The sequence below is a fragment of the Macadamia integrifolia genome, chromosome 11 (assembly GCF_013358625.1).
Source record: "Macadamia integrifolia cultivar HAES 741 chromosome 11, SCU_Mint_v3, whole genome shotgun sequence".
NCBI lineage: Eukaryota > Viridiplantae > Streptophyta > Magnoliopsida > Proteales > Proteaceae > Macadamia > Macadamia integrifolia.
Window position 1 is genome coordinate 459,926 of NC_056567.1, and position 16,232 is coordinate 476,157.

General features: G+C 36.9%; 2 protein-coding genes across 3 annotated transcripts; one reads left to right on the forward strand and one right to left on the reverse strand.

The window, feature by feature from the left end:
* Positions 1-2,364: 2,364 nt before the first annotated feature.
* Positions 2,365-7,630, reverse strand: LOC122093794 (NADH dehydrogenase [ubiquinone] 1 alpha subcomplex subunit 13-B). The gene is made up of 3 exons (XM_042664277.1): positions 7,299-7,630; positions 2,895-2,966; positions 2,365-2,712 (listed from the first exon to the last, which is right to left on the reverse strand). The coding sequence occupies exons 1-3, from the start codon at positions 7,511-7,513 to the stop codon at positions 2,568-2,570; spliced, it is 432 nt and encodes a 143-aa protein (XP_042520211.1). The 5' UTR covers positions 7,514-7,630; the 3' UTR covers positions 2,365-2,567.
* A 94-nt stretch (positions 7,631-7,724) lies between these two features.
* LOC122093793 lies at positions 7,725-12,842 on the forward strand. 2 transcript variants are annotated; one of them, XM_042664275.1, is made up of 2 exons: positions 7,725-7,871; positions 11,816-12,842. In XM_042664275.1, the coding sequence occupies exon 2, from the start codon at positions 11,869-11,871 to the stop codon at positions 12,622-12,624; it is 756 nt and encodes a 251-aa protein (XP_042520209.1). In that variant the 5' UTR covers positions 7,725-7,871; positions 11,816-11,868; the 3' UTR covers positions 12,625-12,842. The 2 variants fall into 2 exon arrangements, with proteins under 2 accessions (XP_042520209.1, XP_042520210.1); XM_042664276.1 differs by lacking the exon at positions 7,725-7,871 and adding an exon at positions 7,983-8,001.
* The last annotated feature ends 3,390 nt before the right edge of the window (positions 12,843-16,232 follow it).

The window sequence follows — 16,232 nt, forward strand, 5'->3', positions numbered from 1 at the left end:
GTTGAGAGTGCATTAGTACATAGTAGTAGCTAGAGTATTGGTATACATAGATAAACATAAATGAGATGTATGTCAATACAAAGGCTAATCAAGACCATCCCTCTCAATCCAACGGTAAGAATGGATATATCATTTGTTTGAAGTCTTAAATGCTTGGAGATGTGGTTAGACCCTTGTTCAAAACAACCATATTATTCAATACATCATACATCTCTAAAGCACTACAGAAAGTTAAAATTGCTCACTAAAATGCCCCCCTCCAAAAAAAAAAAAAGGGCAAGAGAACCATGTCTACTTGTGTAGCCATTGCACCAATGCATAAGCCAATGGGGAGGGCACGTAGAGGCATTTGGGCGATAAGGGTAGCGTGGTCCTTTTGTAGTAGCCTCCTCTCTCTCTCGTGAAGCGATCTCACTGTCCTCCTATGTGAGAAATCATCAAATCTCGTTGGTGCACTCCTCTATGCAGCTTGTTAGAGAACCCTCATTGAAAAATATATTTACACTGAGAGGGGGAATGCTATGAACTTTCTTTTCCCTCCTGTCGTAATAAGAAAAGGAAAGCAAGTGTTTACTAACAAAAAGGCAACACAAAGAATGCTATAAAGGGCACCACTTTAAAGATATTGTCAATGCAATATAACAAAACTTCTTCCACCTCAAATGCACTTGGGATCTCAATCTAGCTAATACAGACTCTTGTAGCATCGTCGAAGGCTTAAAGCTAGCAAGGGATCATGACGGGGGTATTTTGAAAGTATGGAGTGACTCTACAGAGGTAAAGAGACTAATGTCACGTTCTACGTTTTGTGATTGGCCTTGGATTAATCTCTCTGTAGTTTTGGAACTACTTAACACTCTCAAACTGGTCAAATTTTGTTTTTCTCCTAGACATTATACTTTGGCTAAAGCAATTAACGAGAGAGATTACCGTCACGAGAAGCAACCTAGCTCCCATTGTCTGGGTCAAAGGTAAATATTTAATTTTCTTTCTTGATGAAGTTCTTTGATCTCAATATTAAAAAAAAAAAAAAGGCGGATAATGCTTGCCTGTAGTCCTACTAAATCATTGTTGTGACAAATTATGTAATTTAGGTATTTTATAAATAGGAAAATCTAGTTGTTATCAAAGTCGGTGAAAAATAAATTGTAATCTTACTTTTTTACCTTTTGACTATAATATATTTTTTCTGAGGGTAAAATCAATAATTTATACTTAAAAAAAGAAAAAAAATGCAAAACAATAACACTTGGCTGCAATCAAACTATTTTGAAACTCTTTTTTTATCCAACTTAAAGATATTTTGTGAATAAGACAAAGGGTGAAGTAAAGGAGGTAACAACTTCTCAGTTCAACACTTAAGTTGCAACAAGATGCACCTTCTACAAAATCATCATATGATATAACAAGGAAAAAATATTGGAGAGTAAAACCAAATCAGCTAAGCCTGCTGGTTTTATCAGGATTATTGGTATATGTTGACATCTGACGTTTTAATACAATTAAGGGCTCTTTGGATCAATTACACTACTTAAACACTAAATCACACACTAAGCTATAATCCCAAAACAACACAATGCAAAACATTTCATGGAATTTAGATTTATCAGTTAGTGTGCTATATTGTCCAAACTTACAACATATTTTATCAAAAAATATTAAAACCTTTCCTGCCTCAAAAACTCCCCAAAAAAATCATTTTGGAAGACAATTAGAATAACAAGATTATTGTGTGGGAAATACTAGGCATGTTCAAATTCAGAAAAAGAGGGGTTTGCCCAATTATACTACATCTTCTACTCACCTTCACATCTTGATTTCTCAGGCTTAGAATTAAAATCATCAAAGAGATTCAACAATGAAGCAACTCAACAGAAGCTGAGGTGAGAGCTCACATAATAGGGCTTGAAAAGCTTTTGAAATTAAACCAGTTCCAGTCAAAGGGGAATGGAGGGTGATATTACGGACACATGCAGGTAGTAACATTCAACTGATACTGTAAAATAGCATAGAACATGCTTTATCTCTGGCAGGGATCACAAACCTCTTGTTCAGTTGGGCCTCTAGATCATGCAACTCTGTCATAGAGACACAGCCAAACATAGAGCCAGCCTAGCTAGTTTCCTCGTCTAGGGGATTTACTTACATCTGATTAGCTGCTGGTTTTGTTTGTTCTGTTCAGAAGACCTATTTCCCTCTTTTGGTTATCTTTCTTCTCTTATGTTGTTTTCCCTATTGGATTGGTGTGTGGTACATCAATAACCACATTGTTCACTTGAAACAAAAGAAAAGCAAAAAGAGGGGAAAACTCCACAAACATTTCTGCCCGTCAGAAAGGATCTAATCAGAAGCAATTTTAAAGTATAAACATCGAAATTGTCCCAAGATATTATTATCGTGAACAATAGTTATTCCGTTCCCCAAAACAGGAGAGAAGACCAACAATGAAATGCAAGGAACTTGCTATAAAAGAGCAAGATTCAATACTCAGGAGTCAAATGACTTATCCCCACCATACACCAAGTTTTCTCTGATGCGACAAGCAAAGTCTATTAACATGCCACTTCTCACCATACATCAGGTCGGAGCTCACCAGTTGCAGGGGGCATCCATCTCCCAGAATTGTAGACGCTTTCACCAACTTTCCAACCAGGCACATCCTTCATTATCCGGGCTTCCTCCTCTAGATATTTTTTCCACTCCTTAACAAATCTGAAAGGAGACAGACGGGCAACAGATTTTGTACAGGTTATGGGACAAAAATAGGATTGTCTAAAAGGGGCACTTGCAGAAGTCTAATACTCTGAGATCCAACTCTTAAATATGGCAATTTTGTACTAATTACAGGAAGGGGAAAGTAAAAGACTAAAATGAGGGAACAAAAGGAGTTATACCTTTCATCCTCTTCTGCTTGAAGCATGGGCAGTATTGCTCGACGAGCAGCATATTTCTCTTCCTTGATCGCCCTGCGAGAATGAAACAGCCACAACATAAGCATATTCAGGTAACACTACACCATTACCTATTCATTAATAAAATATTGATTAAATGATTAAATTATTGAATACCAACAGTTTCAATTTCTTAACAATCATTTTAATTTCTTTCTGAAGCAAATACTAACAAAACTCATGTATAAGGGAACCACAATCCATTCCTACCTTGCTGGTAATAAACCTCAAAAAAAAAAAAAAAAAAAAAAGAAGAAAAAAAGAAGAAGAAGAAGAAAGAAAGAAGCAAAACAGATAATGAGTGAGGCAGAAGTAATGCAAGGCAACCTCCCAGAACATGTTCTTAGGCCCCACAATTAAATTAATGAAATGAATCCTAACCATCCAGGCTGAGACTAACAAAACAGGCAGGAAAACCAAATGGCACCTTCCATACAAAAGAAATATCATAACACAAACCAATGCTGCCCGCTGCCCCCATCCCCTAAAAGAAAAGAGGAGGGCCAGGGGGGGGAGGAGTGTACTAGTTCGATAAGTAACAATTAAGGCTGGAAATTATTTAATAATATATATATATATAAAGAGTTAGATTGAAGTTAAGCTCTAATAGAGGGAAAGCTGGTAAAAGATAATACATAAGAGAAAGCAGAAATAGAAGTGACACCCCACCCTCTTCAAAAGGGTATTACATTTTGGGTCCTCCACATATGGGATATCTTCGAACTGGGTCCATGTTAGAGATACAGAATTTTGTATCCCTGAGGATGAGATGGCATTGCTAGCACAGCTAATATGGGATTTAAAATTATGAAATTTCCCTTACCATACTTTCCACAATTCCATTACCTCCGAATCTCACTCTCCTTGCCATGCTTCTCGCTATCCTCACTGGTACCTCCATTTCCAAAGCCCACCATAAGAACCCAAATACTGTCGACCTCAGCAACGTGGTTCTTTCCCCTATAAATATACTGTTCAGCCCCACCTCCACCCTAGTGATGACATGATTCTCCTCCACATGCAGCAAGCCAGCATCCTCTACAGTGCCGATTGGAGCTCCATTGATCTTTCTGCCAAAAGTAGTGGACGATCCAGGCAGAAGCTTGAAGGAAACGTCCATGCCTTCATCAACACAAAAGCCACTACCCTGGCCCAGCACTTTTTAATAGGGAGGTGCACTTTTCTTTATACGGTTCAACCAGAGCAAGAAGTAATAATGGGATTCTGAACACCTAAAGGCTAGCGTTTATAAACCAAGAATTTGTATTAGGAAGTAGGAACAAACCAGAATCCAAGAGGAAACACATACAGAGTTTGTATTAGGAACAAACCAGAATTCAAGAGGAATTAAATAACAGATTAAGAAAGGTCTGATCTGACCAATATTCTGGTTGTAGGCTAATTTTGAACTGAAGAACGATCCAGATTCTGAACTATGGAAGAATCCTATTAAGGGTAGTACTCTAGGACAGAACTCTAGACAAGTAATTCGATTTCATAAATTATTCAGAATACAATTATTTAATGGATTAAATAGACAAGGATAAATAACTGAAAACTAAACAACTATCAGAAAGCAGCAACCAGAAAACTGAATCAGAAATTCAAAAATTGGAAAACAAATTAGGATTTTTTTATAAATTGATGGAACTATTAGACTTGAAACCAGCAAACAGACCAGAAGCCAAAATATTAAATCAGAACTAGAGAATGAAAGCAGAAACAGATTTCTAGAAGAGTAAAACTGAAAACAACTTTAACTAAGATATCATACAGGATTCAGATGGCATAATCTTATGCTAACAAAATAGAAAACAACTAAACAGAAACGTGGCTTAAGCAGCAAAGCAGATTAGAACAATGAAAGAGAAAGGTATGTGCAAAGAAGGAATGTTAAGCCTTACAATATATTTACAGAACTCTTAAAACAAAACTCAAAATAGCAGTCTAGACCTGCCAATCGATTGGCTCAGTTGGCACCATCCTAGACTGAAAAAATAATAATAAAAAAGAAGAGATCTTAATCGAACAAAAGCCCCCTGATACACAGATGCTCTGGAGATCTTAACTGAAGAGATCTTTTCTTTTCAATTATTAAAAAAAAGACAACCCAAACAGTTAAGGAAACGGATCCCAATCAACCAGCTGTTTTGGGAGTTTCCTTCACTAACTCAACTACTGAATTAAGAAAGGAAATAACAAATAAAATCAGCAGGACCCCACAACTGGACTAGACTGGACCAAATCTTGACCGTAGGGTTTGGTCCAGAAATCTGGATCAGAGGTGAACCAGACCAAACCGCATGCATTATTCTGTTCTTCCTCTTCTTCACAGCTAAAAAATGCATTGAGTTAGGATTGCCTAGAAGTTGGAATAGATCAGACATCAAACTGTGTTACCATTCCATGGTCTCCGAGTTGGATCTCATTATTGAGAACTAGGATTGCGTACCAAACACGCCTATCATGATCTCAAACATATTCCCTCCATCTCCATCTTCAAGCTTGGTGGGACATCTCGGGAAAGCAATATGTGATCAGTATATGCACCCTCCTCTTCAATAAACCCACCCACTCCCATCAATTTTGTTTCAGCATAAATGTAAAGGTGAACATTTATTCAGCCCAACAACGGGCTTCAGCATTGGAGTCAGAGAACATGTCCCTTGAACAAACACATACACAAACTCAGAAGCAAGCTCACATCCCGCTCAGATGAGAACCAGAAGGCAAATATGTCTCACCATCCACACCCACATGTGCAGCACCTTCCACACCGCCAGCTATCACTCATCATGAGTCAGAGCAGTTGCGGAAGCTGAGAACTTGTCCTTGTGCATGGCATCTTTCCTATTCTCATCTGAGTGGGATGTGAGCCGTTGTAGAAGATGCAGAAGGAGTCCCTACTCCGAGGAGGAAGAAAGAGAGTGAGTGGGGATGATTCCTGTGGATAATTTTTCTTGTAATTTTCTCATGGACAACCAACAATGATAAGAAATTCATTTTCTTTCATTTCACTTCACTTCCCTACACTTTCTTCTACTTTCACACACTGTCTCACACTATTTGACCAACCAAACGCAGCCTAAGGAAACAGAAAATAGAAAGCACTTGGACTGAAAATATGAACTCTTTTAACAGTGTTTGGAGCCTCTAGCACCAGTCATACAAATAGAATCTAAACTACAATATAAACTTAAACTGACCCATAGTACCCTAGAACTACATGGAAATAGAAACTAGAAACTAAAATACTCTGATCTGATTGACAACCCCTTCATGAGGGCTTATAAAGTTGGCCTTCAACAGTAACCCTCAAAATATTTAGCCCAAGGCCCAAATATTTTACAAAAGCTCAAAATAAGGCCTAAACAGGCCCGATCGGACTGGTCTGCCTGCAACAATTAGGAAGTCCGAACCCTTTTCACATCCCCACTACCCACACAGAGACTGACAACCCTAAAGACCTAGATATGGAGCATTTATAAACATGCTAAAACCAAAATAATTGAAAGGTCTTCAACATCTGTCCAATCCAATATAAACAATGGAATCACCAAATCAGATTTATTCTCTGATTCTCTCACTACAATCTCAGTGGACGGCTATGATGATTCATCAGATCGGACAGGGTGGTACAATTCTATCAAATTAAAGGAATGCTATAGTTTCTGTTCACAACCATGGACATAAGGGGGGTTGCAGCAGAAGCTGAAGCAAAATCTGTCCAGCTTCCCGTAGAGGTGGCATGAACAATGGGAGCAAAGAGGATTGCGATTCTTACAGACTTAGAACAGATGGTGACCTAGTTTCCAACAAACGACAGCAGAAGATGGCCATGGAAACTCTTTATTTTGAAATTGAAAGATATTTTGAACTATTTTACAACACATGAAATTGCAAACATTGTCGAAGTAAGGAAGTGCCAAAGTCTCATATGATTTTGATAAATTTATCCATTGAATTCAAAATCAGAACTTTAAGTTTAAACACAGTGGAAACTCATTATTACAGAAACAGTAATTGGTTGTGTAATTTCCTATTTAAGCCAATGAATTCATATTAAGCAACAAATACCAACTCTGAATGACAAACACATTAAAATCCTAATTTAAAATCAAAGAAGCACATAGACGAAAAATGTATATTGACATAAACTGAATATAATATTCTACCTGACCAGATTTCACCAAAGGACTAAAATCTAGGTTTCATAATAATTGGAATCTAAAAGAGCAATCACGTAATGTGTTTCAAACCCTACCATCCAGATCAAATCCACGATGTATAACAGATATATAGAAGAGGGAAAGGGGAAGCAGAGAGAGAGAGAGATAGGCTATATACCTCCTGATCTTGTTGCCTTTGCCAACCTCATACATGCCCCAGCAGAAAGCACCGAGCGCGGTCATGAAGATGGCAACAGCGCTGGGGCCAGTATTGGGAATGCGGCGAGCGTAGCGGACTGGTGCAAAACCGCCAGGCGGGGGTCCGTCCTGGAGGAAAGGCATATCCTTCACGCTCGCCATTCCTGGCTTATTCCTTACCACTGCCTCCGTCATCTTCTCTTCTCGCTGATCGCTCTCTACTTTTTCTCTCTCTCTGGTCTTCTCTGTCACCTCTCCCTTTCTCGATCGAGCAGCGACTTCTGCATTTGGGGGAGAGATCAGGTCCTCAAGTCTCTGAGAGGCGTTGGTACCGCAGTGGTAGAGGGTGTTTTGGTAATTAGAACCTAACAATTTCCCATATTGACAAAAATACCCTTCTACAGTGCACACAGTGGAGTTGAAATCATCTATACCATATTCGATCAATCTCCATTCTCTAGTCTCGGACTCTCCACACAGAGCCGAGTTCTCCGTTCTCAAGTTCTCAACCTCCGATTCCTCTCGAGAAATGTATTTCGTTCAAGGTCGCTAGGTATGATCGATTTCCTCTCTCTCACTCGTTTTTTTTTTTTTCTTTTGGATGATGAAGAGAAGAAACACTAGTTCAGATTCCCGGATATTTCCCTTCTCTATTTCATTGCTTCTTCTTTCCTCCAAGTTTGGTAAGTTAGTAGGTTTATCCCCCTGTTTTGATTTTATTGCTTCTTCATGTTCTTGCGAGATTGAGGTGTTGCCACTGTTACCTTTGTACATGGATGTTATTCTTCCCGGTTCTTCTCTTTTTCTTTGAAGGGATGCGTTTTAGATGGATTTGGTAACTGACTTGGATTAAGTACGTGCCTTTCTGTGTAAAAATAAAATAAAATAAAATCGAATTAGAGATTGCTAGAAAGGTTTTCATGAAATGCCTACACTAATAGTCGTCTCTTGGAAGACTATGATTTTGCGTATTCCCAGTGGGGGACGTTTGAGAAAGCTCTGGGTTTAGCCTCCCAGATGCATAGATTCGGGATGAAGCTCAATGCGATTATTTTTCTTTCCATGTGCTTATGCTTGTTTAAAGTCGCTGCAGGATGGGAAAACAGATTCATGGGCTGATTCTGAAATCTGGGTTGGAGTTTTTACCTTGTAGGGAGCTCTTTATTGTATGTTTATGCTAACTGTTTTGAAATGGAGACGCAAGGCATGTGTTTGATGTTATGCATGAGAGGAATATCTTGTCCTGGAGTTCATTTTTTGTGGTTTATGTTCAATGTAATCTAATGGAGGATGCTTTGCATATATTTAATAAAATTCCACCCGAGATGTTACTTTGTAGGCCTCATATAATCCCTATCCCCAATGCAAACCTGTTCAAAACTCTATAAAATCTTATCCTATTTAATGATTCTTGGTACAAATGGTTTTTTCTTTCGAGTATAATAGCCCTTTTCCTTCAAGTTTTTTTTTTTCTTGCTGTGTGTAACATTGTCTCTGCACATAAATGAGCCCCTGTGATTCTGCCCTTTACAATTGAATATAGAAATCCATACCTCCAGTGAAATTCAGGGCATTAGGATGGGAAATCTATCATATAAAGGTGTTCATCTGTAATTTGCTCCAGAACAGATGACCAGGGTAGAAATCCATGACTGGTTCCATTTTCTTGCTCTGTTTTATGTCACTTGAATTCTTCCAGAAGATGTGAAGAAACTTTCTTGGTATGGCTTCCTTAGGAAAGGGAAATTTTTATGGCAAGCAGTATTGCTAGCTACAATTTGGTGTGCATGGGAGAGAGAAAGGCAAAACTAGTCAAAGATCAATTAGCTGATATTCACTTGGTCATTGATAGAGTTAAGAACAGGATTGCTAACTAACTAGCAGCTGATAATCTTGAAGAACACAGTCTATCTGACTTGCTATTTAGAGATTGGGTTATCTTCCTTTTCTCAAGGGAAGTGATGAACCGGCCGCCAATCCTATGGCAGCCCCCACCAGAGTATATGGTTAAGTTGACTTGGCAAAACAGAGGGTAATTTATTTATTTTTGGATGGATAACAAAGGGTAGTTTGACCAAGGCTATGTATGGGAATGTTATTCCTTTGTGACAGTTTTAATATAATATCTAGGTGCTGAGAATTTATATTGCATTGGGAGTTGTATTGACTCTTTGTGTTGAGACTAATGCAGGTGGGTCCTATGTTCTTTTTGCACTGCTGGTTTTACTATTGCATTGTTACAAAAACAAAATAGCAACCTGTGTAGATACTGTACTAAACCCACCCCCCCCCCCAAAAAAAATGTCCTATTTACGTTAGGAAAATGCTTTTTAGGCTTTAGTTAAGGTCTGTAATTGGATAGGAGTTTCTTATTTCAATTCAAATTCTTAGTTACTAGCTATAAATAGTTTGTACCTGCCCAAAAGAGGCTGCAAGTTTTATGATATCTGTAATTCTTTTGTTACTTCCAGAGGCCGTGTATGAAGTTTCAGTGCCTTTCTAGTTGTCTACAGCAGTTGTTTACTCGTTCAGAGTTGGATTCAGGAATTCAATTCTCTCAATTTATTTTCCATTCTTTATTTTCTGCGAACTTCAGTAATCTGAAATTACTATATGTTTCTAGTTCAAGCATATAGAACCTCTTCTGGATTTCCATGAGCTTTTGTTGTATCATCTCTCCAACATGGTTTTCTTTAGAGTTACTTCATTACTGTAGATTTTTACACCTCAATGCTGGACTTCTGTTCTGGGAATGTATTAGGTTAAATTGCACCATCTAAACTGAGAGAGAAATCTCTCCTTCTGTTACTGCATGGTAGAGTGGAACATACTGACCACTCGACTAAAGTTTCAGCGTAATTAGACTGATTGTTTTCAAATTATTTAATTTCTCTTCAAAGACCTAACTATGGTGTCGGATATATCACAGGCTTCTGTCAACTTCTGTAGTTTATTTTGGATTATTTAAGCATTCCTATTGATTGCTATGCTAGTCATGATAGGACATAGGAATCCTATTTCCTGTCCCAGTAGGATTGGGAGTCCTGGTTCTTTTTTATTTTATTTTAATTTTTATAGGTAAGCCCCCAAGGAGAGTTGAACTCATGCCTCTTAATTGTGGAGTGTGGTCCTTACCAACTAAACCCAACCCCCCCCCACGGATTTCAGAGTCCTGGTTTCTACAGTACTAAACCCTTTATCTTCAAGGTTTCGGTTTCTTCGACCAGGCTCAAAACTGAGATATTTCGCAAAACCGCAAAATTTTAGTTTCGGTTACTGGTTTGAATTGATTGTGTCGAGGCCCAAATGGCCAAATTAGTTCCCAAAACTTCTAGGAGTCCTATTTTAGGCCCTTCAAACATAGTAGAACTCTTGGAATGAAAACACACACACACACACACATACAAAATGGTAGTTTGACTTTGACCATCGGTGGGTACTGTACGTGGTATGTTGTATGTTGTGTACACAAAATTTAGTACTAGAACACACATAATTAAACAACTAAAATATGCTTTAGGAATGAATGCACATAAAATTAGAAATCATTCATAATTATCAATTATTATTCATGGTTCATTACAAAGATATGGGAGTGATTTGGCCACAAAAAAGAAAAGAAAAGAAAAGAGTAACCAAGTGCACAAGGCTCCTGCTACTGCAGGGGGGTGGCAAATGTCCGCAGCCTTACCCCCTGCGTTGTAGGAGAGGTTGTTTCCAAGTTTTGAACTTGTCACCAACATGTTGCAAGCCATTGTGCCATAGGCTCGCCCAAAAAAAATCATACAAATTTTTCTAGGAAGTTTCATTCTTTGTAGTCGAGACTAAGGAAACGATACCGTAACTTGAAACTTGGTCGAAATTACATCAAAACTGTAAATTTTCAATCAAAAACATGCATTTTATACAAAGGGTTTTACAAAACGATACTGAAATCCAAAATATGGTCAAAATTTTACAAAAACTGCAAAATTTATTGATATTCTTCAGTACCGCAGGCTGTTCCGTTTCGATAGCTTACGAAACCGAAATATTTCGGTTAGTTTCGTAAAATTTCGTGTTTGGCATACAATTTTTCATGAATGGGATTTGGGGTTTTTTTTTTTTTGGGGGGGGGAGACACTTTGATAGTTGTTGACTGTTGGCTGGTATGAGAACTTTTGCTACTTAGTTTGGTATCTTTGTGAATTTATTTCATGGATTCTAGATCATTGGTTTAATTTTAATATGTTGGTGCAATATTCTTTTTAATAAATTATGAACATTGTGTTTTGGGTTCTGAGGATTAATTTTCTGTAGTTTTTGCTTTTATTGGTTTAATGCTTTCAGTTTAATTCTATAATTTTTTATTTTTCAACATATTTTTTATTCTATTTAATCTTTTTTCTTCAAGTTGTTTCATTAAAATTTCCAAACAATACTGAAGCATTCAATTTTGAGAGAAATAAAAAATAGCCTCCAAAACAATTCTTACAAACCTTTCTTGCCCATGAACAGGTATTAAACTCAGAGGTTTTGTATCAAATCCAAATTTCCCCTGTTGCTGAAGGATGATCCGAAACATGAATATCTCAAGATTGAAACTTCTGACTTCATCCTTAGAATCACTTAATCATCAGTTGCTACAACGATGTTCTGTCAGTGGAACTGCAAAAGGTAAAGGAAAGCTCAAGACAGCAGCGCCACTGAAACGATCTGTCATCCCGAAGAAAAAAGGCGCGTCTTCTGGAGGCGGAGGTGGTGGTGGAGGTCGAATGCGTGAAGCCACTGAACACCTTAACAAGATGGTTGATTCATGCATGGATGCTCCAACACCTATCCGTTATCTGACACCGAAACAGAAGGGACGAGAAGCTGAGCGTGAAAAACTGGGTCTCATAAGCAAAGAGCGACAGCGAGAAATTGATGCTTTGAAGGCTAAGAAGAAAGGAAAAAGTGAGGAGGAATCTCCTATGGTTATTGGGACTCCAGGGTTGGATCTGATCTCATTAGGTCTGGTTGATGAGAAGGACATCCCAAAGTATGAATTGACCGTTGAAGATGGTCGGCGTCTTGCAAAGGAGTATAGCCGGGTTTTGATGAGGCGGCACCGAGCCCGACAGGCGGCAGAATCAACACTGCTTCGATTGAAGAAAGAGGCAATTGAAGCTCTTCCGGAAAATCTTAGAGAAGCTGCACTGGTTCCTGATCTGACACCGTTTCCTGCAAATCGGTTTATGGCGACATTAACTCCACCTATTGAAGGGTATATTGAGAAGATCAAGGAAGCGGCTAAGAAGAACATTGGGAAGGAGAAACTGAGATGATTCTAAACATGTTATTTTTTTTTTTCTCATTCTATCCTTTGTCATTTGATTTCAGGGTATTGGATGTGTTCTCTCTTTTTCGTTTTCCTATGGTACTGTGTTGAAATTCTCCATTTAAGATGGATCCCTAAGTTTTTGATCAGATTTACATGTTTTGCTTTCTGGTTGGAATTATGTGACAGTAGTTTAATTTACTTTGTTCTTGCTGAATTTGACTATATATTTTTTTTTAATTTACTTATCACCGTATCTTTTTGAGTCAAAGTTGATATGGTTCTTTAATTTTGATCTTTTTCTTTTTCTTTTCTTTTTTTTTTTTGGGGGGGGGGGGTTGTGGTGGGGTTGGTTGGGGTTGGAGCGGAGCAGGGGCAGGGATCTTCCTAATGTCAAGAGGCCAAAGCATCAATCAAAAACCAGGATACACTGCACTCCCAACGAAGAGCAAGAAGATACATTGCTTCCTTGGGCTATAAGATGAGTAACATGGCTGTTTATCCTACTAATGAAATAAACGATTGTCACTGATTCAATGAGAGATTTATTCAAGAAAGATGTTATCAAAGCTACAGTATTGTAATGTTTGGTGGTGCCTGGGTTTTCAGCACATAACAACTAGCAATGCATAAAATTGTTTCCACTGTGTTTGCCCTCTGCCACAATCCGGTGAGATGATCAGAAACTTAGTAAACAGAGATCAGAGATGGATTTCTTGGTGCTTTTTTCGGACTTCAGATATAAATGAGAGGCCATAATAAACTTTGCAACATGTACCACCAAATTTGGCAAAATCTGGCGCATGTTGTTTAGGCAAACATATCTTTCACTCCAAGAAAAGATTCACACCTGGAATTCGTTGAAGAGTCATCCTTTGAATTTTCAAAACAAAGCACCAGAGGCAAATCTTATTCTCTTATAATCTCTTAACCCTAAAAATAACAAAGGGCTTCTGGCTTTTAAAGCGAAGACTCTTTCTTATTATTACCAGAACACTCTTTCTTTTGTGATTTGAAAACTAAGAAAGTCTATGTGTGAAACCTTCCAAAAAGGCCACTGAAATACCAGATTTCTAAAAAATAGAGAGTAAGTTAATAAAGAAAAAACATTTGAAACAAAATTGTGAATCAAATTCAAAGAAACTGATTACTATGAAGTTGAAGATGGTGAGAAAATAAGGAGACGACTAACAGAATAACAAAACAGAGATTATTACAGTAAAATTGATTACAAAAACAGGGTATCAATTTGAATGTAAGTTAATTGATCTGAGAGCTTGAATTGAAGAACTGAATTACAATAGTTGAATAACAATGAAGGGAGTTCCAAGAGTAAACAGACAGTTGAGTAGTACACCTCAATAATACCCCATGAATCCACACTACTTAAATAGAATAGAATAGCTCATATACATTATTCAATACTCAAATTTCTAGTTCAATAGGTTTAAAAACGGGTATTTATAGGGAGTTCTTTGATAGAAAGTCTTCATTATATCTTGTTAATTGTATTTCCTTTCTCAAGTTTCAACCCTGATCCGGCACTAGGTGTCTTCCATCTTACTCATCTTGAATATATATAAAAAAAATATTTACTTATTTATTGGTTTTCTCCAATATCTCAAAGTGTTTTCACAAAGCTAGCTTTCATACGAATATCCATAATTCCATGATATCAAAATGGCAATGGCTGACAGTTTTTATGTACAATCTTCACATCAATGAAATGAAGATTGATTAGTTTTTTGAATGCTTATTTTGTGATGAAAGTAAATCATTGCAAATATGGACCACATTTCATGCCAAAAGTCCAACAGAAGTCCAACGGAAGAAAACAATAGGATATCTTAGCAAATCTTAATGGTTACTGAGGGGAAAAGGGTTTGGGTGCATCAAAGTGGCAAGTTGTAGTACATGAGTGTAAGTTGGGGAGTCAAACGATCAATTTGGTCTGGTTTCGATTGGCTATGACATAAATTACTATATGTTCAACACAATTTGATGATACATTTGGACTTCAGTCATAACTGTTCTAATACCATGCACTAAAACTATGTCTGGGAGGGATACTAACATCTAATAGGCAATCTAGGCTTTTACTATAAAAATATTAGATAGTCAGTCAATATAAGGGTCTCCACCAAGGTTAATCAATTAACTTGGAATTGATATCAGATCAACATCAAATCCAGCTGATTTCGATTAAATTCTAGTTTGAATTGGCTAGAATTGGTCTGAATTTCATGTAAACCCTAGAATGGATAGAATGTGAATCAGTGGATCCAATTCCGATTTTTGAATTCATGAAGAATTTCTTCGTGATTCACACCTTGACATGGACGACCACAACATAATCAATTGAAGAATATTGGCTCTATTTGGTTGCAAGTGAGAAAATAAAGGCAAAGAGAGTAAAGAATTTTGAACTTAGATAAATATTTTTTTATCATTACCTGATTATATAAACTATTAATTAAATTTCTTTATATTTAGTACAAATATTTTTTTAGACGTAATCTTTCTATTTATTTTTCAAAATTAAGGGATTTGATAAGTAAAATTAAATTAGGGAATATGCTCTTTATCCAAGAGCACACCCCTACCTAGACACAGGGTTGTAAAGTGAACACTGCATCCCCTTCTGGTCAATGCCCATGCATGTGCTCTCATTGGTTTGGGCATTGGCAAAGGGGCCACGCTCTCAGATAGAGTTCATTTTATCATAAATTTAATAATTAAATCATTAAAAATAAAATTATTTAGAGTAAGAAATATAATTGAATAAAGTAATGATTACAAAAGTTTTCATTTTAGACTTGAAAATTTTCATTTCCCCTTAATTTTTTTCCGCAAATAAACAGAGTCGTAAATTAATTAAAAAAAAAAACACTTATGATTCAATGTACTATGGCACTTTACATGATTTTTGTAAAGAAGAAAGAATGCCACCTCATAAGGTGTACCTATGTCAAGACACAACGTGTGTGAAAAGACCACGTTATTCACACTAAAGATGCTCTCTTGTTCTGTGTTTGCTGGATTTGCGCTCTAATGAATCTACGATCAAAGAAGAAACATAGATTCCCCCACTAAGAAAACTCTTGTCCATAAATATATATAAGAAAATATTTACTTATTTATTGATTTTCTCCAATATCTCAGTCTTGTGTTTTCACACCAGCTTTCATACAAATATCCACAATTTCAATTCAAAATGGTAATATCTGGTATTTATATACAATCTTCACATAAATGAAATGAAGATTGATTTGTTTTTTGAATGGTTATATTGTGATGAAATATGCATCTCATTTCATGCGAAAGGTCCAACAAAATTTTTGTTGTGAATAAAATAATAGAAATTTGGCAAATCTATTATTTTATTACATCCCCCTTTTATTTTTTAAATACTTTAGGCCATGCTTTTATTACATTAATAAAATGGTTTTGAATATAAGTATAACAATAATAAATCCCAAGCAAAGTTCCAAAGCATCTCCAAAGCCATTCTACTTTCTCCTTCTTTGGCATGTGCCCTGATCTCATCTATTGCCCACCATTATCAAGCCCAATGAAGGTTAATCTGTTCTTATAATTTTTTTTTTTTTTGGGGGG